Consider the following 26,105-nt stretch of genomic DNA (forward strand, 5'->3'; position numbering starts at 1 on the left):
CTCAGAAAACATATATATATATGTAGGATGGTGGATATTTTTCTGTTTTGCAGATAATACGGCAGCAGCCTGTATTATCTAATGTCTAATGCAGTCATACAAAACGAGTTCTATTCATTGCAGTTAAAGCTGATGGCATCCGTTTTTCTGTTATTAGATAAGGGAAGGGCTTTTGTTATGTTTTTAAAAATAGAAACACTATAATCAAAGCTATCCAACCTTCCCCACAAAAAAGATAGGTAATTAATTTTTTTCATGGTCTGACCTTCACACATTGGGCAACATTCTCCTGGAACCTTTACAGGATTCAAGCAACTTTGTCCACAGGCTGTGGCCACACAATGGGACTCTCCATTGATGCACTGGCAGAAAGTACAATCATCTTCCCTCCAGCGGTCACCATGTGCTTGAATCTGACTGTTAGCATAACATCCTGCAGGGTTGCTAATTGGAGAAATGGAATCTGAAAGCAAAAGAACAAACAAAACACTCTACAATTAAACAAAGCTTAAATAGTTTAATTCACCTACAATGATTAATGAATATTCCATGTTGATAACAATGGGTTGAAGTTCTCAGAATTCATTAAGTCAAGATCAGAATTTATATATTGCAAGGCCACACTGTTACTGATATAACTGCAAGGCTATATACAGGTAGTTGTCCACTTACAACAGTTCATTTAGTGACCATTCAAAATTAGCATGGCACTGAAAAAAAGTGACTTATGACCATTTTTCACACTTAAAGCAGTGTCTCCATGGTCACAATGTCAAAATTCAGATGTTTGGAACGGAATCATATTTATGATGGTTGCAGTACCCTGGGGTCATGTGATCACCTTTTGCGACCTTCTGACAAGCAAAGTCAATGGGGAAGCCAGATTAAACAACAACCATGTCACTAACTTAACAACTGCAGTGATTCACTTAAACAACTGGGGCAAGAAAGGTCATAAAATGGGGCAAAATTCACTTAACAAATGTCTCAATTGGGCTCAATTGTGGTCATAAGTTGACGACTACCTGTCTGTAAAATTGGAAGTGTCTTGGCGACGAAGTCTCATTCGTCATCTTCAGGCTTCAGCTTCGTGCTTCTGGGAGCAAGACTATTGCTCCCAGAAGCACGGCTGAAGCCTGAAGATGACGAATGAGACTTCGTCGAAACGTCGCCAAGACACTTCCAATTTTACACGGAGAAAACCCAACAACCAAAGACCTATATACAAACACCGTGAAAACCTCAGAAAACAAATATATATATATATATAGGTCTTTGGTTGTTCGGGTTTTCTCCCGTGAAAACCCGAACAACCAAAGACCTATATACAAACACCCGTGAAAACCTCAGAAAACAAATATATATATATATATATATATAATTTATTTATTAATCCAATTTCTATACCACCCTTCTCCCGAAGGACTCAGGGCAGTGTACAGCCATATTAAAAATACACAAATACACATAATATAAATAACAGATTTAAAAACATTTAAAACAAATATATTAATTGGCCAGATTGCTAAAACGGTCAAAGCCGACATAAAACCCTTTAAAATTTAAAAGCTATAATTAAAATACATTTAAAATACATTTAGGCTAGTCCCGCACGATTAAATAATAAAGTTTTTAATTCCCGCTTGAAGGTTCGGAGGTCGGGGAGTTGGCGTAACTCTGGAGGTAACTCGTTCCAAAGAGCGGGTGCTGCCACAGAGAAGGCTCTCCCTCTGGGGGCCGCCAACCAACATTGTTTGGTCGACGGCACCCTGAGCAGGCCCACTCTGTGGAAGCGCACAGGTCGTTGGGAGGCTATCGGTGGCAGAAGGCGGTCTCGTAGATACCCCGGTCCTAAGCCATGGAGTGCTTTGAATCTTCAGGCTTCAGCTTCGTGCTTCTGGGAACAATGTGTGATCACAGCTGATTCTTCCTTTTAACTGCTAGTGGGGGTTTGAACTGATTGGGTGGGAGCTTGGCTGTGCTCTGATTGGATGGGGGGGGTTTGTGCTCTGATTGGCTGGGGGTGTGTCCTGTGTTGGTGGGGGCTTGGTTGTGCTCAGTTTAGTCTGTGTTGCAGGGGGATTTGAGCTGGTGAGCTGCATAGCTGTTGTTTGGCTTTGTGGTCGTGCTACATCTTCATAGTGGGTGTCAGTCTGCTGCATGTATGGATTGGAGGGGTTTGAAATGGCTAATGTTGCAGCTGCGGTCTGGCTTCTGGTCCTTGGTCGTGCTTCATGATCAGTGTGGGTTTGGGTCTGCTTTCTGGGTGGATGTGCGGTGGTGACATCCTGTGTGGACCTCGTGAGTGTGGGTCTGGTGTCATTCCTCGTGTTAGGGACTCGTTTGTCAATAAGGCGGGTTTCCAAATGGCTGGTAGGCGGAGGTGTCATCTCGTTTGTTCATGCTGTGTGGGCGTTTTTCTATCTCAATGGCTTCTCTGATTATTCTGTTGTTAAAGTGTTCAGTTTTGGCGATAGTTCTGGTCTTTTTAAAGTCAATATCATGTCCTGTGACTTTAAAGTGTTGGACCAGGGAAGAAGTTGGTTCCTCTTTTTTGAATGAGTTCTTGTGTTCTTCAATGCGTGCACTTATTCTTCTGTTGGTTTGTCCAATGTATGTGGTGGGGCAGGCGGTGCATGGGATTTCATATACTCCTTGATTTTCTAACTCAATTTTGTCTTTGGGGTTTCTTAGGATGGTGGATATTTTTCTGTTTGTGCAGAATGCTGTCTTGATGTTGTGTTTGTGGAGGATCTTGCTGATTCTGTCTGTAGTGCCTTTTATATATGGGAGGAGGGTTGTGCCGTTTTCTTGTTCTCTGTCTTGGATTTTAGTGGGGGGTTCTTTTTGGATTAGCTTGGTAATCTTATTTGGTAATCTTATTTGCTCCCAGAAGCACGAAGCTGAAGCCTGAAGATGACGAATGAGACTTCGTCGAAACGTTGCCAAGACACTTCCAATTTTACACGGGAGAAAACCCGAACAACCAAAGACCTACATACAAACACTCGCGAAAACCTCAGAAAACAAACCTCAGAAAACGTATGTATGTATGTATGTATGTATGTATGTATGTATATAAAAAAAATCCCTCTGGAGAAGAAACAAGAAGGGCTATATAGCAAATTTCAAAAACCGCTAGAGAAATATATGGAACCAAATAAAAATTGAATGCACCAATTACCACACCAAGCAAGAAGACGACTTTCTGCACACAAATTCTAATCGTGCTTTTTATAATTTTGTGAACAACAAACTTAAAGACTCGAGATCCATCCCACTACTAAAAGAATCTAACGGCAAAGATTATAATGATGAAACAGTTAAAGCAAGCCTCTTTAACACATTCTTCGGCTCAGTCTTTGTTAACAGTAATGGCTCATACCCGACATTCCCCAATCGTACCAACAATAAGTACAACGACCTAACACAAATAGATTTCACAGAAGATAATGTTGAAAAATCTCTTCGCAAACTGAAACCATCCCTATCTATTGGACCTGATGGACTATGTGCATACTTCTTAAAATAGCATAACCCCTTCTAATGTAGCAGAACCCCTAAGCATAATCTTTGAAAAAGCTTTCACGACCAGTTCCCTTCCCAAACTTTAGTCACTAGCCACGGTCATCCATGTCTTCAAAAAAGGAGACCCCAGCCTAGTTGAAAATTACAGACCAATCTCTCTATGCTGCGTCACCTGCAAAGTAATGGAATCTATCATCAACCAATCCATTACCCTCCACCTAGAAACAAACTACTCTCTAATAAACAATTTGGTTTCAGATAAAAATTATCAACTTCTTCACTGCAAAAACATATTTATTTATTTATTTATTTATTATTCGTATTTGTATACCGCCCTATCTCCCGAAGGACTCAGGGCGGTTCACAGGCAAGTAAAAAACATATATATACAAATTAAGAAAACCATTAAAAAACTTATTCTAAAAGCCAAATTATTAAAAATAGTATAAATATTAAAACCAATTTAAAACCCCTATAAAATTTAAAAACTAGTCCAGTCCTGCGCAAATGAATAGGTGTGTTTTAAGCTCGCGACGGAAGGTTTGGAGGTCCGGAAGTTGACGGAGTCCTGGGGGGAGTTCGTTCCAGAGGGTGGGGCCCCCACAGAGAAGGCCCTTCTCCGGGGCGTCGCCAGACGACACTGCCTAGCTGACGGCACCCTGAGGAGTCCCTCTCTGTGAGAGCGCACGGGCCGGTGAGAGGTATTCGGTAGCAGTAGACGGTCCCGTAAGTAACCCGGCCCTATGCCATGGAGCGCTTTAAAGGTGGTTACCAAAACCTTGAAGCGCACCCGGAAGGCCACAGGTAGCCAGTGCAGTCTGCGCAGGATAGGTGTCATACGGGAGCCACGAGGGGCTCCCTCTATAACCCGCGCAGCCGCATTCTGAACTAACTGCAGTCTCCGGATGCCCTTCAAGGGGAGCCCCATGTAGAGAGCATTGCAGTAATCCAGGCGAGACGTCACGAGGGCGTGAGTGACCGTGCATAGGGCATCCCGGTCTAGAAAGGGGCGCAATTGGCGCACCAGGCGAACCTGGTAAAAAGCTCTCCTGGAGACGGCCATCAAATGATCTTCAAAAGACAGCCGTTCATCCAGGAGGACGCCCAAGTTGCGCACCCTCTCCATCGGGGCCAGTGACTCGCCCCCGACAGTCAGCCGTGGACTCAGCTGACTGTACCGGGATGCCGGCATCCACAGCCACTCTGTCTTGGAGGGATTGAGCTTGAGCCTGTTTCTCCCCATCCAGACCCGTATGGCCTCCAAACACCGGGACAGCACTTCGATAGCTTCGTTGGGGTGGCCCGGTGTGGAAAAGTACAGCTGGGTGTCATCAGCGTACAGCTGGTACCTCACACCGAAGCCACTGATGATCTCACCCAGCGGCTTCATATAGATGTTGAACAGGAGGGGCGAGAGGATCGACCCCTGCGGCACCCCACAAGTGAGGCGCCTCGGAGCCGACCTCTGCCCCCCTGTCAACACCGTCTGCGACCGATCGGAGAGATAGGAGGAGAACCACCGATAAACGGTGCCTCCCACTCCCAATCCCCCCAACCGGCGCAGCAGGATACCATGGTCGATGGTATCGAAAGCCGCTGAGAGGTCTAATAGGACCAGGGCAGAGGAACAACCCCTATCCCTGGCCCTCCAGAGATCATCCACCAACGCGACCAAAGCCGTCTCAGTGCTGTAACCGGGCCGGAAACCGGACTGGAACGGGTCTAGATAGACAGTTTCCTCCAGGTGTGAGGGAAACTGATATGCCACCATACTCTCTACAACCTTCGCCGCGAAGCGAAGGTTGGAGACCGGACGATAATTACCTAAAACAGCCGGGTCCAGGAAGGCTTCTTGAGGAGGTCTCACCACCGCCTCTTTCAAGGCGGCCGGGAAGACTCCCTCCACCAAAGAAGCGCTCGTAATTGCCTGGAGCCAGCCTCGTGTCACCTCCTGAGTGGCCAGCACCAACCAGGAGGGGCACGGGTCCAGTAAACACGTGGTGGCATTCAAACTACCCAACAACCTGTCCATGTCCTCGGGAGCCACAGGGTCAAACTCATCCCATAAAATGTCACCAAGACCACCCTCAGACGCCTCACCTGAGTCGCCGCAATTTTGGTCCAGACCGTCCCGAAGCTGAACGATTTTATCGTATAGATAACCGTTAAACTCCTCAGCACGTCCCTGCAACGGGTCATCCCGCTCCCCCTGGTGAAGGAGGGAACGAGTCACCCAAAACAGGGCGGCTGGGCGGTTATCTGCCGATGCAATGAGGAGGCGTAGCTACGCCTCGCTTCCTCAATGCCACTAGGTAAGCCCTATTATAGGACTTCACTAGTGTCCGATCAGCCTCCGAACGGCTAGACCTCCAGGAACTCTCTAGGCGTCTTCTCCGGCGCTTCATCCCTCTCCGCTCCTCGGAGAACCAAGGAGCCGGTTGGGACCTGCGCCGGGTCAGAGGCCGCAAAGGCACGACACGGTCTAAGGCCCCCGCCGCGGCCCGTTCCCAGGCCGCAACAAGTTCCTCAGCCGTGCCGTGAGCCAGACTCTCAGGAAATGGCCCAAGCTCCGTCCGGAACCTCTCCGGGTCCATCAGGCGCCTGGGACGGAACCAACGTATCGGCTCCGTCTCCCTGCGGTGTTGAATGGCGGTCAGAAAGTCCAGGCGAAGGAGAGAGTGATCTGACCATGACAAAGGTTCAATGACTATTTCCTTCAAGTCCAGATCTCTCAACCACTGACCAGAGACAAAAATCAAATCCAGAGTGCCTCCCCCAATGTGAGTAGGGCCATCAACTACTTGGGTCAGGTCCAAGGCCGTCATGGAAGCCATGAACTCCCGAGCTGCTGTCGATGACGAGCCGGAAGATGGCAAGTTAAAGTCCCCCATGACTAAAAGTCTGGGGGTCTCAACTGCCACCCCAGCAAGCACCTCCAGGAGCTCGGGCAGGGCAGCTGTCACGCAGCAAGGAGCCAGGTACGCGACCAGCAAGCCCATATGGACTACAAATCTTGATCAAGGCAAAGCAATAGATGCAATTTACATAGACTTCTGTAAAGCTTTTGACTCAGTAGTACATGATAAACTTCTCCTAAAAGTAAAATCCTACGGCATCTCAGGACCCCTCCACAATTGGATAACAGCTTTCCTGTCAAACAGACAACAAGTGGTCAAAATTGGCAGTGCTCTATCAAATCCTGTTCCTGTCAAAAGCGGCGTTCCCCAAGGCAGTGTTCTTGAACCAACACTCTTCATATTATACATTAATGATCTCTGTGACCATATTATAAGTAATTGTGTTCTCTTTGCTCACGATGTCAAACTATTTAACACCATCAACAATACAGCTACCCTTCAAAAAGAGCTTGACTTTGTGTCAGAATGGTCAAAACTTGGCAACTCCAAATCTCAACCAGCAAATGCTCTGTCTTACACATTGGAAAAAAGAATCTGAACACTAAATACACGCTCACCTTACAGATGACCCCCACCCTGTTAAAGACCTTGGAGTTTTCATATCAAATGACCTAAGTGCCAAAACCCACTGAAACTACATCGCAAAAAAGGCTTTAAGAGTTGTCAACCTAATCTTGCGTAGCTTCTTCTCCAGAAACACTACACTACTAACCAGACCATATAAAACATTTGCTAGACCAATTCTTGAATACAGCTCGCCTGTCTGGAGCCCATACCACATTTCAGACATCAATACAATTGAACATGTCCAGAAATATTTTACAAGAAGAGTTCTCCACTCCTCTGAATACAACAAAATATCTTATGCCACCAGACTAGAAATACTGGGTTTAGAAAACTTAGAACTCCGCTGCCTTTGACATGACCTGAGTTTAACTCATAGAATCATCTATTACAATGTCCTTCCTGTTGAAGACTACTTCAGCTTCAATCACAACAATACATGAGCACACAATAGATTTAAGCTTAATGTTAATCGCTCCAATCTTGATTGCAGAAAATATGACTTCAGTAACAGAGTTGTTAATACTTGGAATACACTACCTGACTCTGTGGTCTCTTCTCAAAATCCCCAAAGCTTTAACCAAAAGCTGTCTACTACTGACCTCTGCCAATTCTTAAGAGGTCTGTAAGGGGCGTGCATAAGAGCACAAGCGTGCCTACTGTTCCTGTCCTATTGATTCCTTTCATTATATCCAATTAATATAGTTATTACATACTTATGCTTATATATATGCTTATATATTGTATAGTTATTTCATGCTTATGCTTATATATACTGTGTGACAAAATAAATAAATAAAATAAATAAATAAATAAATAAATATAAATGTATTAAATATATAAATAACCAAACTTATTTAAGTTGGGCCAATGTCAAGTTTCTTTCATATCAACTTTTAACTATTGCTATAAAATATTATATTTAGCTTTTAGGGTTTATCAATTCCTGAAGCCAAGTAACAAAAAAAATTACCTTCGCATACTGGACAGCACTCGCCTTCTGGTACATAATATCTATCACAGTGTAGCTCGCCACATTGTGCGGAGAAACAAATAGATACACCACCTTGGCATTGACAAAACCGGCAAGTGTCCATTCGGAACATGTCTCCGTCATTATATTCCACGCTATTAAATATACACGCTGGCTTCACTTCTAAAAATAGCAAACAGGGAAAAGATATTTTTCATGGAGATGCTGCACAACATTAAACACTAGAAGGCTTTGTTCTTGAAATTTTGTGCAATTAGCTGGTCTTAATGCAGACAAGAATCAGTACTTCTGTTAAACTGGATTTTTAGTTTCAGAGATTCTGGGCTATTTTCCATTTAAATATATAATGATATATCCAATTCTTTCTCAGAGCATGCTTCATCGTATATAAAAAAGATTTTATGGAACTTGTAATGCTCGTAAAGGAATGGATGATTAATAGCAATTAATAAATCTATGAATTTTGATATGCTTTTTTTTTCAGGAAGGGAAAAGTTTATTGAAAAATCTACCACATGTTGTATTTACACATCAAAGTATGCCATAAAGTACAGAATGCATATTGCAATAGCATATCCTGTCAAGCCTAAATCAAACAACTATTATCACAAAAATATTTCCAACTGGCCAGGAAACAGAAATGCAACAGGTACCACATTCCTAACCTTCTTCATTAATAGTTAATAGTTGGAAGTAGACATTCGGTGTAATTGACTAACCTTCCCTACTTCTGCTTTCTATAATGAAAGGTGGGGGCAATGGAAATCTGTGCGATTATTTCCCCAAATTTAGCTTGATGATGTAATTTAAATTTGAGGAGGGGGGAATATACAAGAGTGGCCTGAAGGGTTTAGCTGTTAAACTCGAGGATCTCAAGAAAGGTCAGCTAATTGTAACTTATTTATTTTTATTGAGTTTTTGCTCTTAGGATTTCTTTGTCTCAGGTGCATCTTTGGATGATGACTTTTATATTTTTATACAGTGAGACTGGGCACTGATCTTACAAGTTGTAACATTGTTAGACTCATAATTTCTAAGTGAACATGAACAGCCAGGCTTGCACACACCTTGCCTTCATATCAAATGCAGCATAAAATCCTTAATTGTGCAAATAGATTTTTTTCTTGAAGGCTCATAAGGACCAGACATACAAATATAGTTGCAGGAAAAATGTCAAAATATGGTAACTACCTTCCCACAATTCAAACACAGAAAGCTAAGAATACATACAAGAGTTGCCTGTGGTTCCAGCATTACAATACCCATTTTTTACCATTTCATAAATACTGGTTGTAATCCAATTAGAGGCTCTGATTTACAATATATACAAACTTTACAAATAAATGAACGATCAAAAAAGAATAAAGTATTTAGTAGTATCAGAAGGCAATGGAAAATGCACAGCTTGAGATTGTTATACCATCAGTTTGCTTTCTTAGATTAGTACTGCAATTTTTTTTAAAAAAACATTCCTATTAGTACTAGTTACAGCAAAAAACAGGAAAACAAATTTAAATAAACTTGCTATTTACAGATATTACATCTGTTCTATAATCAAATATATCATAACTACTTAAATGGAATTACTATTAATTAATAAAAAATCCTGGGCTATAATTGCTTTCTTTACTATCATTATTACATCAAGAAAGTACAGAAATACTTCTGGGGCAGCTTTAAAAGAATCAGATAAAAGACACTGGATCAGTTCATCTATAGCTATCTACTTTTTTGTATAGTTATATTAATGCTTATGTGCTTTGAAAAAAATATTCAGCATTTTGAATAATATTTTAAATATTGAATAATTTAAAAATAATCAGTATAGTATTCTTTAATTCTTGTCTTCTGAAGTCTTATACTCAAGACAGCCTTGATTATAATATATATTCTTGTATAAAAATAAAAAGTTGATGTTGTAATGGGATTATGGCTGCTGTTACCTTTTGCCTGCTGTTACCTTTTGCCTCCCACCGACCCGTACGCTCTCACAGAGAGGGCCTTCTCAGGGTGCCGTCCGCCAAACAATGTCGGCTGGCGGCCCCCAGGGGTAGGGCCTTCTCTGTGGGAGCTCCTACGCTCTGGAACGAGCTTCCCCCTGGGTTACGTCAAGTGCCTGATCTTCGGACCTTTCGCCGTGAGCTGAAAACGCACCTATTTATTCAAGCGGGACTGGCTTAAAATTTTAGAGGGGTTATTTATATTTTAATGTTTTAAATAGTTTTAAATTCGGCCACCTTATAATATGCTTGTTTTAATTTCTTTTAATGTTTATAATGTGATTTTTTACATGGCTGTACACCGGCCTGAGTCCTTCGGGAGAAGGGCGGTATAAAAATTGAATAAAATAAAATAAATACAATAAATAAATTATTTTCTACTGTGCAAAAAAGAGCTCGAAGCTGACACTTTCTTTTTCTATTTTCCTTTCTTCTCCAAAATTTCTCATTTTCTCTTTCCCCTCCCCTAATTTCTCACTATTTTCCTTTTCCTTTGTATTTTATATTCCAATAAACTAATAATTTTTTGATACAGATAAAAAAAAACAGCTTTGAGATAGTAGCATAATGCTTTTGAAAAGGAAAGATTTTTTAGTTTATAATCTAGAACTTTCATATCAAATTTATATTTGCATACTAATTGCTTTCATAAATTTTATGTGCATCTAATGAATGTTATTTATAACTGATTAAGTGATTTTAAAATACTTTTAGAATGGATTTATGGATTTAAAGATATTCAGTGTTAATACTTGTACAATTTATAATTTCATTGATGATGACCATGATGATGTGCCTTCAAGTCACAGTCTTGTGGTTTCTAGCCTGGTGCCTTAACTACTAAACCAAACTGACTCTATCATTTCATTAATATTGGAATAATTTTCTTTGCCCAGGATTACCGATAAATTACCATAAATCCAATTTTACTTGATTACACCATACTATACTGACATAAAGGATGAGCATTTGCAAAAACATTCTGAGTCTTAATACTAATTTTGCATAGTTACTCCATTTTGCCGATAATAAATTCTATTAGAATGTGATGTCACTATTTCTACTTATTCACATTATCATTTTAATTAATTTCACAATAAACTATTTTCCCTACAGCAAGAGGCACTAAGTGGCAATGTTGGAAGGCTTCACAAGCATATGTTTCCATTTCTGATTAGCCCATTTTGGAATGGTTATTCAGATGGTCCTTGTTTACTGACTGCCTCATTCAGCAACCATTCAAAGTTACGCTGGTGTAATAAAAAAAAGAGTTGCGACTAATCTTTGCATTCATGACCACTACAATGTCCCGTGGTCACAAGATCGCTATTTCTTTGCTTTGCAACTTGCTGACACAAACAGTTAAATGGAGAAGGTGGGAATAAAATCACAAGTTACAGCCATGTGATGTTTCACTTAATGACTGAATACAAAGTGAGGCTTTAAGCCTCTTGTGATTATGTGATTTTCCACTTAGCAACTTGGCATTTAGCAACAGAACTGCCATTCTCTAATGTGATCAGTAAACAAGGACTACCTGTACATTCAAATGGGACTGCTTGCCCTCAATCAGTGGCAAATCAGAAAGTATGTGGGCATGTACGCCTGAATATATTTGCGTAATATGTGCATATAAGTATGTATGTACAAACAGAAATACAGGTATAAAAACAAAGACAAAACAAATTCTGATTTCTGCTCTCTTCAGCTACTGTGGAGTAGAATGCACTACATGGAACTCTTTAGCTAAAGCTGAAAAATGTCAATTTTTCTTCAAGTTGGTGCTTTGTGGTTTGAAGATACAGTTATATTTTTTTAGCTACTTTGATAAATACATATTAAGTGATTACTGACATCTACTAAGATAAAACTTGTCTGAAGTATTGTTTAATATTTTAAAATGATCTCTTCCTAAGAAAGAGACAGAGGTGATGTCTCCTGCCTCAGAAAGCATTCCAGAAGCTTTAACCAGAGTGTACAGGAAACAATTCCACAGAAAGATCTGTATCAGTAGTTGCAAGATCTGACTCATGTCACAACACAAAAACACAACTCTTTTAGTTAAAACTTTCTGTTCCCCACACCCTTCCCTGTGGCTTATTTTTTTAGCTGAAACTATGGGCAGCATACTTTTTCAAAACTCCAACCATATGTGTCAGCATGCTCCTCAGAAAGCACTATTGAGTTTATAAGCAAACTAAAGTCCATGAGTTCATATGAAGTAAAGAAATAAACATACAGTAATGCAAATTAACCTATGTACAAAAGGTTAACCTTTTAACCTATGTACAAAAGATTTGCAACATAAATTTTATGAGGGGAAAATGGACCTATTACATTTTTAAACATAATTTTTCACTTGTTTGCTGCATAGTAAGGAAGATATCAATATTATTCATATACTAGTATCTCAAAATGTTTAGTCCAAATACACTGTCAACATAACATACCATTGACACATTCAAAGACATCACAGCACTTGCCAGGTGTTCCGTCTCCACGTGACACTATTTGGGGGATGAAGCCTGGCTCGCATTTTGGAACACCACATAAACCTGAGAGACATTCGCACCTGAAACCGAAGCATTGAAAGCTCCATAAATAAGTGAAGCAACACATGGGATGGAAAAAACAAACGGAAAAAAAGCAAATTGTGAAAGCCAAATGGTTTTCCTTTGTTACATAATAAAAGGACAACATGACTGTTATCAACACAACACAATTTTAAAAAAGAATGTTCAAAGGACAACGTTCAACTTTTATCTGAAGACTGGTGTTCCAAATCCCATTGTAGCTGGAGGAGGTCTAAATGTTTTAAAAAGTCACTAATGTTTTCAATTACCGTATTTTTCGGAGTATAAGACACAATTCCCATTCCCCAAAAAGTGAGTGGAAATGTCTGTGCGTCTTATACACCGAATGTTGCCGAAGCCCTGCCCACCTGCCGGCCCCCACCCTTTGGCCTCTGCCTCCTAGCAACTTGCCTCCTTGCAGCAAGCAGCAAGCAGCCTGGTCAGCTTCAGCACAGCCTGATTTAGCATGAGCAGCTGATTGGTGTTTGGATCTGCCTCCCAGAATACTGCCTATCAACTGTTCCAGGTTACGGGGGATTGTCATTGCCGCTACCACCTATCACCGCCTCCATGCATCCCGTTTTTGGCCTCCATGCACCCCATGTTTGGTCCGTTCCAGTTGGCGCCTATCCCTGCCACCTAAGATCACCGCCTATCCCTGCCACCTATAACAGGCTGAAAATCGGGTGCACGGAGGATGAAAACAGAATGTGTGGAGGCCAAAAATGGGTGCACAGAGGCGGCGATAGGTGGCAGCAGCAATGGGTGGCGATGGTGGTGATCCCCGCAGCCTGGAACAGCTGATAGGCAGTATTCTGGGAGGCAGATCCAACTGCCAATCAGCTGCTTGTGCTAAATCAGACTGTTGCTGAAGCTGACCAGTCAGTTTAGTACCACTAGCAGGTTCTAGGTTTAAAGGACATGATAATGCGTAAGGTAGGAGAGGTAATCAAGTTATCTATGCCTCCTACTATTTCCAATTACAACATACCTATCAAATTTCCCTGTCATTTATACTTTAAATTGCTTAATGTTGGACGGTTTAGCATGGGAAATTGCATAGATTTGAAAGCTTCTATACTCCCAGACATTTTCTGGATAGTTTCTTTTTTGTATAACTAACCTTAAACTGTCAAGATTTAATCTACTAATAAGAAATATTTAGGACGAGAGTTCTGATTACAGGTAGCAAAGTAGCATTAGAAAGAAAGAACATATGTCAGTGGTTGCTTAATATTTATAAATGCCTTTTCAAATTCTTTAATTTAGCAAAATGAAAAATCCTGTACAAATATAGAAAAGACAAACTTGTATTGTCTAAAACTTAAAGTGTGGATTAAAGTGATCATTAATTTTTTTAAAATACAGGGGGAGGCCATTTATCCATGGAAGTGAATTAACTTCTTTTTCCTCCTATATTTAATAAGGAAATTCATATTTGCCATTCTAATAATTTGTAATTAATTTAAGCTTGATGACTGGGCACTTTCCACTCAAGATTAATTTAAATTCTTGAAATATTTCTGGTCAAAAAGATCTCTAAATAGACAGAACTATTAAGAAATGCGAGTGAAAATGATTGTGCTGAGGATAAACCTAATCCAATGCAATAATGCTCACAATTATGGCTAAATATGCAGTATCCTGCCTGCTGAGCCTCGAACCTCATCAATCAGCATTTCATAGCAATATTGTCACAAATACAATACTATTTAGAGCTCTGTCAGCACATAGTGTGTTTATACCTGAAGTCCAGCTAGCACATCCACATCAATTTAGCAATTTCATTAGAAAGACTGAAATGGCTTTGTGAATTAAACTCTGCGTCTTTGGAGCATGTGATATTGTGAGACACATAGAAAAGAATAGGATTAATGTTGAGATACTGTTGCTATCAACCTGACTTCCCCTTCTTCCAACTCCTACAGTTACCACTGTGCTCCACAATATTCTATTATAATGGTATGGAGGATTTTCTTTATGTTTTCTGCCAATAATCCAAGAATTATAGTTCTAGTTATTTTCTTATGCACAGATAAAAATCCAATCTCTATTTCATGAGCCTTACTACATGGCATAAAGTATATCAGCCTGGTGGGATAGCCTGGTTTCCCCTTACAATTGGTTTCTGCTTGCTCCCTTTGTGATCTAATTTCATTATTTGCCAAAAAATGGATTATCAATATTCCCATTTAAAAATATCCACTATAATATTATGCAGAATGTGTTCAAGTTACCTTATTTTTTGGAGTATAAGATGCACCTTTCCCCCCCCTAAAAGAGGGTGAAAATTTGGGTGCATCTTATACACCTAATGTAGCCCCGCCCAGCCTCTGAAACAAAAGTTTCAGAAGCTGAAAAAAAAAAGCAAGACGCAGAGCTCACAACCAATGAACCTGTTGCTAAAGTTCACCTTTGAGAACAGCTGATTGGGGATATTCCAGGAGGCCATCCACCAGCCAATTTCTTATTTTCCTCCCCAAAAACTAAGGTGCGTCTTATACTTTGGTGCGTCTTATAGTCCGAAAAATACAATAAAGTTCTACAACATCATCAAAACTTTGTTTCTAGGCATTCTTGCTCAACTTTGATCATGTAAAAGTCCTACCAACATTGTCAGCTGAGATTAAACAAGTGTATTTTTGAAACAGTGATATTAAACTTTTGGAAACCTTAAAAACAGAGAGGAATGGCAGATCAGCCTCTATATTTTTCAGTATTATTCATTATTATTTTTGGCTATTATTTTGTTTCACTGGCTCTTTGAAGGCATTGACTGAACTCTTTCTTGATTAATAGTAAACTCAGAATTTATTTTGTAAAATGGAATCTTGATTATAACTGCTATGAAAACATTGAGAATCACAGCAGTAACTAATGAAATAGTCAACAGTTTGACTACAACAGTCAACAACAGTTTGTCCAACAAAATCTCAATGTTTAGATACTGAGAAAGTGAGAAAATGTATCAATAATACAATTTAGATTAAATAAAGCATTGGTAGGAACAGATATAACGTGTTCTATGGTTAATTGAACAATAATGTTGTAGTCAAAAATAGAAGAATAGTAATAATTAACTGTCCCATTTCCAGACATTTCTGGAGTCTGTGTTTTGGGAAACAAAAGACAGCAACTTAAATGAAAATTATTCAAGCTAAAGCTGATCCTAAAGTACAGCTTACTATATAGGGTTTTCTTCAGTGGGGCTGAAATGTGCCATCAAGAGCAAGTCTATTTATACTAATCTAATGAAATACATTACTTCAAAAAGTATGATAAATGATCTAGCACTTTTTAATCCACATTTCATATAAGATTTTTAATGCTCTTTTCATGCTATTTAAAAGTTTATAGAAAAGGAACACAACTAGATTTATGAAATTCATGGAATGATTAATTAAGCTATCCTTCAAGCAGATATCTAATTCCAGTCTTTAGCATATTACCATCACCTGATAGATATAGACAACACTGGAGGAAATAAAAATATTAATAGAGAGGGTACTGAATTATCATCAGAGAGATGCAAATTTTTCTTTTTTTGGAGGTGCACAAAAGAAGCTCTCTAAAAATAACATCAAACTGTATGATAATAACTGCTATTAATATATGTTATATATTGAAAACAACTTAAGATATTAAAAATCTTAAGGAGCTGTTGTGGTACAGTGGTTAGAATGCAGTATTGCAGGCTAAATCTGTCGACTCCCAGCAGTTCAATTCGCACCGGCTCAAAGTCGACTCAGCATTCCATCCTTCCAAGGTCGACAAAATGAGGTCCCAGATTGTTGGGAGCAATATGCTGACTCCATAAACTGCTTAGAGAGGGCTGTAAAGCATTGTAAAGCGATATATAAGTCTGAGTGCTATTGCTATTGCTAAATAGAAGCAACTGCATAAATGAATGAATTCTGAAATAAAGGCACATCAGATATTTTTTGAAAGAAACTCACCAAGGTGAAATATACCTTATTTTATATAACTTTGCATAACTTAATAATTTTTGCAAACATGTTTCTCAATGATGAACCCAGGTTGAAGTTTTAAACTGATTTAGATGAATGAAACAAGGCTAATTAATTGTGATGAACTCAGAGCTCTGTTAATACTTTATTATTTAAGTATGCATAGGTACATGCTGACAAAGTCTTCATCTTGACTACAAGGACAGAAGCAGGGGTAGAGGATTATTGTACAGTAGAAGCAGTCTTACATTTTTTCTCCCTACAGAATATATACTAGCAAAGCTCACTTAAGAACACTCTACAAGTATATAACAGGGCTAAAGTCAGGATGAATATTGGGACAACCATACATTTCAGAGATCAGTTTCAAGATTCCTGGTTATCTTTCCCCCCCACTAATGGTTAAAGTGGTGCCTGAATAATCTGTCACACAAAGAGCACACTATTTTTAAAATTACATATTATATTTGAGTAATATAATGCATCCCATGTTATATCTTACAGCTGTTAATCTAAAAAAAAACATATACAGTTCCTTGACATATAGGATTTGCTGCAAATAAATCTTGGTACTAAGATAACCCAACAAAATACTTCAAAGATTTTAGGGTAACCCAAAATACCAAACTTGACACCATAAAGTCTATTTATACATGCCACAAAAGTTTCACATTAAAGCTGTATTTTTGTTTTTTCAAAATAAATTTTCCTCAAAACCCAGGACTGAAAGAAAACTATTCCAGAGCTGACAGTCATTAACACTTCACAGAATGATTATTCTATGAATAATCTATGAATAAATCTATGAATAAAATGGAGGATTTCTAAGAAAACCTCCATTTTAAACCCAATATTCTTTATTAAATAACATTAGCTAACATTGTAACATAATAATCAGTATACTAATATACTTGACTTTTTCTGTCACAAGTTTAGCCTCAGTATATATTGACTGTGATACTATGACATCAGATATAACAAACCTTGTGGGAAGAGTGCAGCATCCATCAGCTGTCAGCCTGACTTGAGTTTCATAGCTATCCAAAGGACAGGCAACTTGTTGGACCGGAGGGCATTCCACTGTACTACAGTCCACACTGAACACTGGTGGGAAACAATTAAGGTAAGGAAAAGAATAAAATAATCTCTTTTTAGGAAGTATAATGATAAAGTACAACTATTTAATTTACTGATATGTCATTTGAACTCTGCTGCTGGAGAAGACTTTTAATAATATCACATATAACCAGGAAAATAAACAAATAAATTGTTAAACAAATCAAGCCAGAGTTCTCGCTCAAGGTATTTAAATATTATATAGCTTCATCTATATTATTCTGGACCCATTGTGTGGAGACATATTTCCCTTGAAGTCCATAATGCTTATTTATCAGTTAAAAAGAAGAAAAGGATAGCAAGCAGTATGTTGGATAAAATTCTATTAGGACACCAATGACTGCATCATTAAGAGACCTAAAAGTCCAAGTGCAGAAAATCTATCCATATAGTTGCTAAAGGTTGACACCAACCTGATGAAATTTTAATCAATTACATCACTGTATAAACATTAAGTAATACACATAATATTTTAAAATCAGTTGCTGAATTATTATAAATGTAAAGAGTAGGGCTGTGAGAAGTTTTATTTAGTTTTTTAATTCATGGCTAATACAACTGAATTGCCAAACTCAATTATTTTCAAATTAACTGCCTTTGAATAGATCTGCATAGCTGAATTATGTCAGGTCAATAATCTGAATTGGACAGATGATTTGTATCAGATTAGAGCCAACCCATGCATCCCTAAAAATCAGTCATTTATGTCAACCATATTTGTTGTAATGCAGGTGCTAAATGATGCATGGTTTTGGGTTCCTATTATCCGTGCTGGAAGATCTATACAAGTTTGTTAAGCTTGCTCGGGAACATGTCCAACAGAATTGTAATTAAAAATATATAATAGGTAATGATGAGCAAAATTTGGGAAGTGCAGTGAAGCTTTATACCAGGCAAGGGATGTGCAGACTAGATTTAGTGGGTCACTGAGAAATGTATGAATGTGGGAAAGAAAGCTTATTGTACATTTGTTTTGGGAAGTTAATATGATGAAGTTAATAGGCTAGAATAATGGGATGTTTTGCACAAATATTACGCCTTGTTGCTGAATACGTTAAAAGCATTATATAATAAAAATAATCTGTGAGAATAAATGAAATAGTTCAGTGAGCAGGGAGAAGATTAAGGATATGAGATGTTTCCTTTCACTGTTAAATCTATTTATGGATAAAGGGAAAACCTGGATGACACTAGAGAAGTGCTAGTTGGGACCATGAATATGCCTATACATTTGAATGCAGATGATACTGTATTGTTGGCTGACAAGCTTAACAATTTGCAGAAAGCATTAGAAAGGTTGAATGAATATGAAAATTAATGAATAAAAGATGAAGATGCTTTGAAAAGGGAACAGAGTTAACAACTGGAAATATTATATAAATGGGGAAAAATCAGAGCAAGTAGATGAATTTTGCAAGAACATTTGCTAATAGTAATACAGATGGAGAAATTTTAAGATGTACAAATGCTGATGGAACAATACTGCATTGCATGTTAAGGGATCTGCTGCAAGGAATGAGTGCTGCTAAAAATGGGAACATGCTTCTTCTTTCTTGTTATATGAAAACAAGAGCTGGGTAGGGGGAAACACTAGAAGTAAATTGTATGAAGTGGAAAGAAATGTGTGGTAAAACAATGGGTCACGAACAAATGCATGATGACTGATAATGGACAGGACCCAAAACAAAGTGGACAGTACAAAATAAATATGTTTACAGAGAGAAAGAATGACAATTCAACTGCTCATAAAATATATGAAAAAAGAGTAAATGCATCAAGATTAATTGGAAAACTGAGAAATTTATTCTGAGATGAAGTTGAGTTCTTCAAAAACAGAGTTAAAAAGTTTAAAGAAGAAAAAGCAACACATGGCATAATGTATGAACTTGGTATAAGCAAATACAATTAACAACGATACAAAGATAAAAAGAGTTACATTGAATGATGCAAATATAAACTGAATTAATCTAGGTTTCCTTTTTATCTCATGTGCTTAATTTCATTTGGTTACTGCTTTTTTCTAAGTTTTGCTTCCCTTATCTCATAAAGGAAAGAATGATGGATATGTAGGTGGGTATAAGACAATTAAGTGTTGGGTATGTAGGTGTCTAGATTTATACCAGCATACTCAATATTTTACTGGGTCTTTTCACATGTAGATTTTCATAAATACATTTTCATCATGTGATGGAATATGATTGTGCCCATTATTAGCACAAGTGCTAATACTCTTATTCTGAATTCCAAGCAACATAAAATATATACTTAGCAAAATCCTAGAATTATATATGTACTGTTCAAGGCTGGTGAGGGGAGAATAAGTGGTTCCTAAGCTAAAGGTGTCTATTGTATCTTGGCTACCAAAGGCCTCATGCTATTCAATTGTTCATTAATTTGGAAGTTCAAGATGGAGAAGTTTAGATGCAGTTCCAAAGAACAAATATGTATGTTTCTGACTTCTTTACACTGCAACAGGTAAGCAATTGTTATATTTGAAGTTTCATTCTTGTCTGCAGTAAACTTTATAATCTAGCTAAGCTGGGTCTGGGACTCTTCTGGCAAGTTTAGCCAAGAAAAAAATGTGTCTGGAGATCTGAGGTTTATTGCTGAGCTTGAGCATGATTTATCAACAAATATCCCTGGTTCTGAGAACTTTCCGTTTTTTGAGCTAGATGGGGTTGCACTGCCCAGATACAACAATTGGAGGAGATGCACCAGAACCCCTCTTCTGTTCATACAAAAAAGGGTAGCTATAGCCAGAGAGTTTTAGACAGCTTTGTATTGTGTGCCAATTGCACCTGTTCCTGGACTAAGACACTCACAATCATTCATGCCTTAGTCACTTCCCAACTGGACTACTGTAATATACTCTACATCGGGCTGCCTTTGAAAAGTATTTGGAAGTTTCAGCTGATGTAAAGTGCAGTAGCACAGACAGTAATGGGCGTTGGTCATTTGGCGTATGTTATTGTTACGGTCCATCATATAGTCAGCCAGATGTTCAGACTGGATTTGTTATCATCAACAATTTTATTTCCAGCTTATTTCACTATGGGGCTACTTTAGGCTGCTCACAACCTGAAGTAAAAGGAAGTTTAAACAAAACAACAGTAAAATAGAACAATAAAACAAACAAGGAAAAAGTAAATATATATATTTGTTTTGTGGCTAGCAGTATTCTTTCAAAATGCAGGTAGTTACCTTCAAAATCTTTCATGGCTTGAGACTTATGGGTTACTTATGGAACCATCCCGATGGTATTCTTCCCTATTAGATCTAGTAGGACAGCATCCACAGGGGCCCTTTTGTGAGAGAGTGTCAGGAAGAGAGCCTTTTCTATCATGGTGCCTATCTTCTAGAACTGTGATGGCTAACCTTTCCTGGACCGAGTGCTGAAAGCATGTGGGTGTGTGAATGTGTGCGTGTGCCCAAACCCTCAAAATGCAATGCAGGGTCCCCCTGCATGCGCCCCACCCGCACACATGCACGCACGGTCCCCCGTACATGCCCCGCCCTCTGTGCATGCATGCATCCCCCACATGCCCCATGTCCCCCATGCATGTGTGGCAGAGACCCAAAGACCAGAGGGAGGACATGCACATGCGCAGCGGAGCTGAACTGGGGCGATGGCTCACATGCCATCGGAGAGGGTACTGCGTGCCACCTCTGGCATGTATGCCACAGGTTCGTCATCACGGCTCTAGAACATTATTTCCTTGATTTCATACTTCCACGGATCCTAATTTGTTAAATTTATATCCTGCCTTATGTATAGGAGTTCAAGGTGGCATTCACTGCACTCCCCCTTCCTATTGTTCCCACAACAAAAACTCATGGAATAGGTTGAACCAAAAGAGAGTGATTGTCAGACCTCAAACCAAAAATGATATGTGGAGATTCTTCCAAACTGAATTCTTTAACTGTTTCATATCTGTAGACAAAATCTTGCAAAACTGAGTGCTCTACTATATGAATCTACCATATATTCTGTAGCTATTAGGGAGGGGCTGTCTTTATCTTCCTTCTCTCACATGTAACAACTAGACTGAGTTGCCTTTTGCTTCTCTAGAATATACGCCTTCCTTCCTGGGAATCCACCTCTTCACTACATTCCATCACAGTAACTGAGCCAGTCACCTAATGGCCCCTGTGGCTGAAGTGGACTTGATTTTCCTCAATGACAACTTGTAGTGTTAACTGGCTCAGTGGTTAAGACACTGAGCTTGTTGATCAGAAAAATTGGCAGTTTGGCAATTCAAATCCCTAGTATGGGTCTCCTGCGTGAGCAGAAGGTTGGACTAGATGACCTCCAAGGTCCCTTCCAACTCTGTTACTGTTGCATCATAGTGACTCACTTTTTTTCCTCAGTTTTTTTGAGTTTCCAAAATATTTAATTTCAATGATCATATTTTATTTATTTAAAGGGCCAGAATGTAAGCAATTGTGATTACGCCTATGATATATTTTCGAACAGTTGAGAATACTTCTCAGACTATAAATACTATCATAATCTAGCCATATACAATTTTCAGACTATATTTTCTATTATACAGATAAGGGTGATAAACTAATAAAGTCATTACACTGTGTGTCTGTGTTTAGAAAAAAAGTCCTCTCATCAGTTTTTCTGGGCCATCATCATTTAGCAAGAGCATTGGGAAAATCCATCTGTAACCTTAACACAAAATTAGAATAGATAGCTGGATTCTTTTTTCAGTTTGACTAACTCATGGATGCAGATTGCTTTAAAAATGATTTCAAAGCCAATTACAATCATACTCACTGCAGACAGTTTCTTTTTTTCGAACCAACAAAAGATAAAAAGACCATTTGACTACCTCATGAATTTATATGCCACCACACAGGTTAATAATCTGCTACCTCATCTGATCTTCCAATATGGTTCCCCCCCCCCCCCCGGGGCCTCCTTTCAAAGATTGAACAATTCTGACATAGTCAAACTGACATAGTTCAGGCCAGTCATATTTAAAATATTTGCCTCATTTTATTGATAGGAACTTTATTATTAGAGTGTTTGTGTTTTAAGCAACAATGTTATATGGAAATGTTGGCCTAGGAGTCTTTTGTTTCAGTAGTGGGAACAGACACATATTAAATTATATATAAGCTTTGACAAAACTGACCAGGACAGACCAGGACACAACAGGAAAGAACAAAACCTTACCTGGTTTACATTCATAGAAATCACAGCATTCCCCTGGCTTTCCCGATGCTTTGGAAACCAATATATTCAAATAGCCAGGTTGGCAGACCTTCCTCAAACATCCTGCAGGATTGCAGACACAGCGGCTTGGAAGAGGGCAGCATTCTCCAGGGGGAGCATAGCCTTCAATCAGAATTGAGTCCTCTGGGCAGCGTGGAGAAAACTGCACTTCACAACGGGCTTTGGAGCAATCTGGTTTTTCTTCTGAAAGCAAGACGGTAAGCACACGTCAGGAAGACATTACCTGATATCTGAAGCTTCACAGTGATGAAAAGCTATGCACACATATTTTTAAAAAGTTTTTTTTTTTAACAATGCCACCTACCCAGCCAGCTTACTTTGCAGTAGTGGTTCTTGAAGAACAGGAAAATTCATAAAGAAGATGGTTTTACAAGGGATATTTCTAATAAACATAGTACCCATGAAAATGAGGTGTGCATAGTTTCCTTAAAGATGCATGTTTGCTTGCTTGCTTGATCTTTTTCTTACAATAGATACCCTGAATCAAAATTTCATGAGACAAGATAATCACTTGTAGTCCTTACAGAGATGAAGACAATGATCACCCAGAACACTAAAAATGTTGGACAGAAGCCTAGCCATGTCTGCACATATTTGGACTATTTGTCTATTTCTTAGTGAAAACTACATTATTCCTTAACATCTTTTTGAAGAAAAAAATAATTTCCCAGGTGGATTATAGGTGAGAGTTATTTGAATTGTAACCATTTACTACACGTGGGGCTCCTTTCAAAAAGTGTTGACACAAGGCTTACTGTGAACTGAGTCAGATTTCTCAGCAATATGGGTCTCGGCCAATGGAAGAGTTTAAATTTGTTCTTTAGTTATTATTTTAAGGAATACTACTTTTCATTTTAGCAGAAGTTCATAAAACAGCTACTATTTCAAACAATAATACAAAATATTTTTTTTAATTTTTTATTATTTATTTGTATCTGGCCTTTATTTTTAGAAATAACTCAAAGCAGCAGACTTATCCAACACAAGTTCCTCCTCCTATTTAACTCACAACATGCTGTGAAGTGTATTGGGCTGAGAAAGAGTGGCCTAAAGTCACGCAACTGGCTTTCATGGTAAGGCAGGAGTAGAACTCACTGCTTTCTAGCTTGGTGCCTTAACCATCAGACCAAACTGTCTCAAAAATATTAACAAAACCAGCAATAAAACTCATACTAACAGAACCAGCAATAAAAACTGAGGCTAAATAACCTGTTAAAATCAGGTGGATAATGCAATTTTTCATATGCAAACAGATACAATAACTTTTTATCACATTCCATAAGATCGTATAATCATTTTAAGTTAACGGGTTAAATGAGTTTGACCAATGGCAGCAGAGTGAAAGAGATTATGCTGCTTATTTAAGCATAAAAGTTGTTAAAATTTTAATTCTCCTTTTTTGGGAAGTTATTAATTTTCCTTTGCACTCTCCATCTTAAAATACTTAAAAGCCGATTAGGAGTAAATAACCACTTTCTGTTACAGTAGTCTTGGATTAATATAAAGAGGCATCCACAGATTCAGTCATGAGAAATTTCCCTACTACCATTTCCACATTCACAGGATTTGAAAAATCAAAGGTTCACAGCAAGGACAAATAGCTAGTGAGATAAGCCAGTGCAGTACAACAGTTGAATAGTCTCTCTAGTTTGATTCAGATCTTGTTCTAACATTTCTCACATTGATACAAAATGGTTTACATTATCTGTCTGTCTATCCTCTATCTATTGCCCTCTCAGGGCATTCTGTGACCAAGAATAATCAAGAGAAAACAGCAGCTTGTTACATCTGACTGCAAAAATCCAGAAAACCACTCTGCTGACGTCTAATATAGGCCACATACGGTATTAGGAGCAGTTAATAATTGCAATTTCCCCTTTTCCATACAAATTATGCAGTGTTTTAAAGTCATCTTGAAAACAAAAGCTTTTCTTATGCATAGTGATTGTTGTTGATAAAACATATTTTGTAAAAAGGTATGCAAATAATGCTCATATAATTAGCAGCACTGGATGCTATCACACAGCTTGCAGCAACACTCCTTCATAACTCTCAGAAACTTCAAATAAGTTTCTTATCTTGCATTATCTTGGCTTTCTGTTTTCACTTTTGTCAATTCACATCATAGATGCCGCTATTCTCTTTTTTTTAAACTTACTCTCCCCACTCAACTTTTTACTAGCTAAAGCCCACTCATGCACTGTCATCTTTGCTAGAACAAAATCTACAAGAGAAGGGCTGGACCTTCTTTGGAACTGGGGAGAAGGTGAATCCTAGTCATTTTAAATTTCGAAAAAGTATAATTATTACAATATTTAATCTTTTTAAATAACTAAATACATTAATAAACCCGTTACTGTATAAACAATATTAAAATATATTGATGCCTCCTTGTAGAATAGTTAGGAGTAATTAGTGGGGCAGTCTATTCTTGCTTATTTCAGTTGTGCAGTGCTGAACCATTAAAATTATTTCGGATGCAGTCAAGACAAATGGAGAGGCAAAGACTTGAGCATAAGTCAAAATTCTGACTACAGAGCCGAACATCAATTACTGGTTGAGAAATAACTTTCTGTCCTACCCTTCCTTCTACTGCCACCATCTGCAGCTCATGGGTATCTAAGCAAAGATTTAGTAAACATTAGTCTGGAAAAAAAATCCTGCATGGGCTGGAAAAATCCTGCAACTTTTTAATGGGGCATAATGCTTAGGTTCATGCATTCTGAGGGTAATTATTTTCAATTAATTTTGCATGACAACCTCAAAATATTTATTTAATGCAGCAACGATTTCACAATTCAGTTCTTTAAGAATGTTATTTGGAAATGTTATAAGGATCTGTTTACTTGTTATTGTTTAATGACTAAACAATAACATCTAATGAAGGGAAGATTATAGTGAAAAATTAATTCTGGGAGCTTGCTTACCTTCTTTGGTAGTCTGATTATGATTTTTTTCCCCTACTTTCACCCTGCATTAGTGTTAAGTGCTACTTTAGGAACAGAATATACTAGAATAAAATACAAAGACTGTATAAAACCGCTGATTACATATTGTCCTGATTTCCCCCCCAACTGATTTAGCTAATTATTTTTTCTTCCATTTGTCAAAAGTGTTCAAGTCTCACTGCATTTTAGAGGTTTCTATGTTATCAGGCCACCTGAACGAAGACACGGCCGTAAATCTGCAACCTCCTACT

At 38.5% G+C, this 26,105-nt stretch overlaps 1 protein-coding gene across 1 annotated transcript in view; it reads right to left on the bottom strand.

The window, feature by feature from the left end:
* CRIM1 (cysteine rich transmembrane BMP regulator 1) overlaps positions 1–26,105 on the bottom strand; it is a 151,928-nt gene that overhangs the window by 39,583 nt on the left and 86,240 nt on the right. The window contains exons 3-7 of the mRNA XM_058164607.1: positions 22,847–23,089; positions 17,529–17,649; positions 12,455–12,576; positions 7,984–8,166; positions 266–463 (exon numbers count right to left, since the gene is read on the bottom strand). Of these exons, the coding sequence (XP_058020590.1) occupies positions 266–463; positions 7,984–8,166; positions 12,455–12,576; positions 17,529–17,649; positions 22,847–23,089 (867 nt within the window). The remainder of the gene's footprint in view (positions 1–265; positions 464–7,983; positions 8,167–12,454; positions 12,577–17,528; positions 17,650–22,846; positions 23,090–26,105) is intronic.

Source organism: Ahaetulla prasina, chromosome 1 (genome assembly GCF_028640845.1).
Source record: "Ahaetulla prasina isolate Xishuangbanna chromosome 1, ASM2864084v1, whole genome shotgun sequence".
NCBI lineage: Eukaryota > Metazoa > Chordata > Lepidosauria > Squamata > Colubridae > Ahaetulla > Ahaetulla prasina.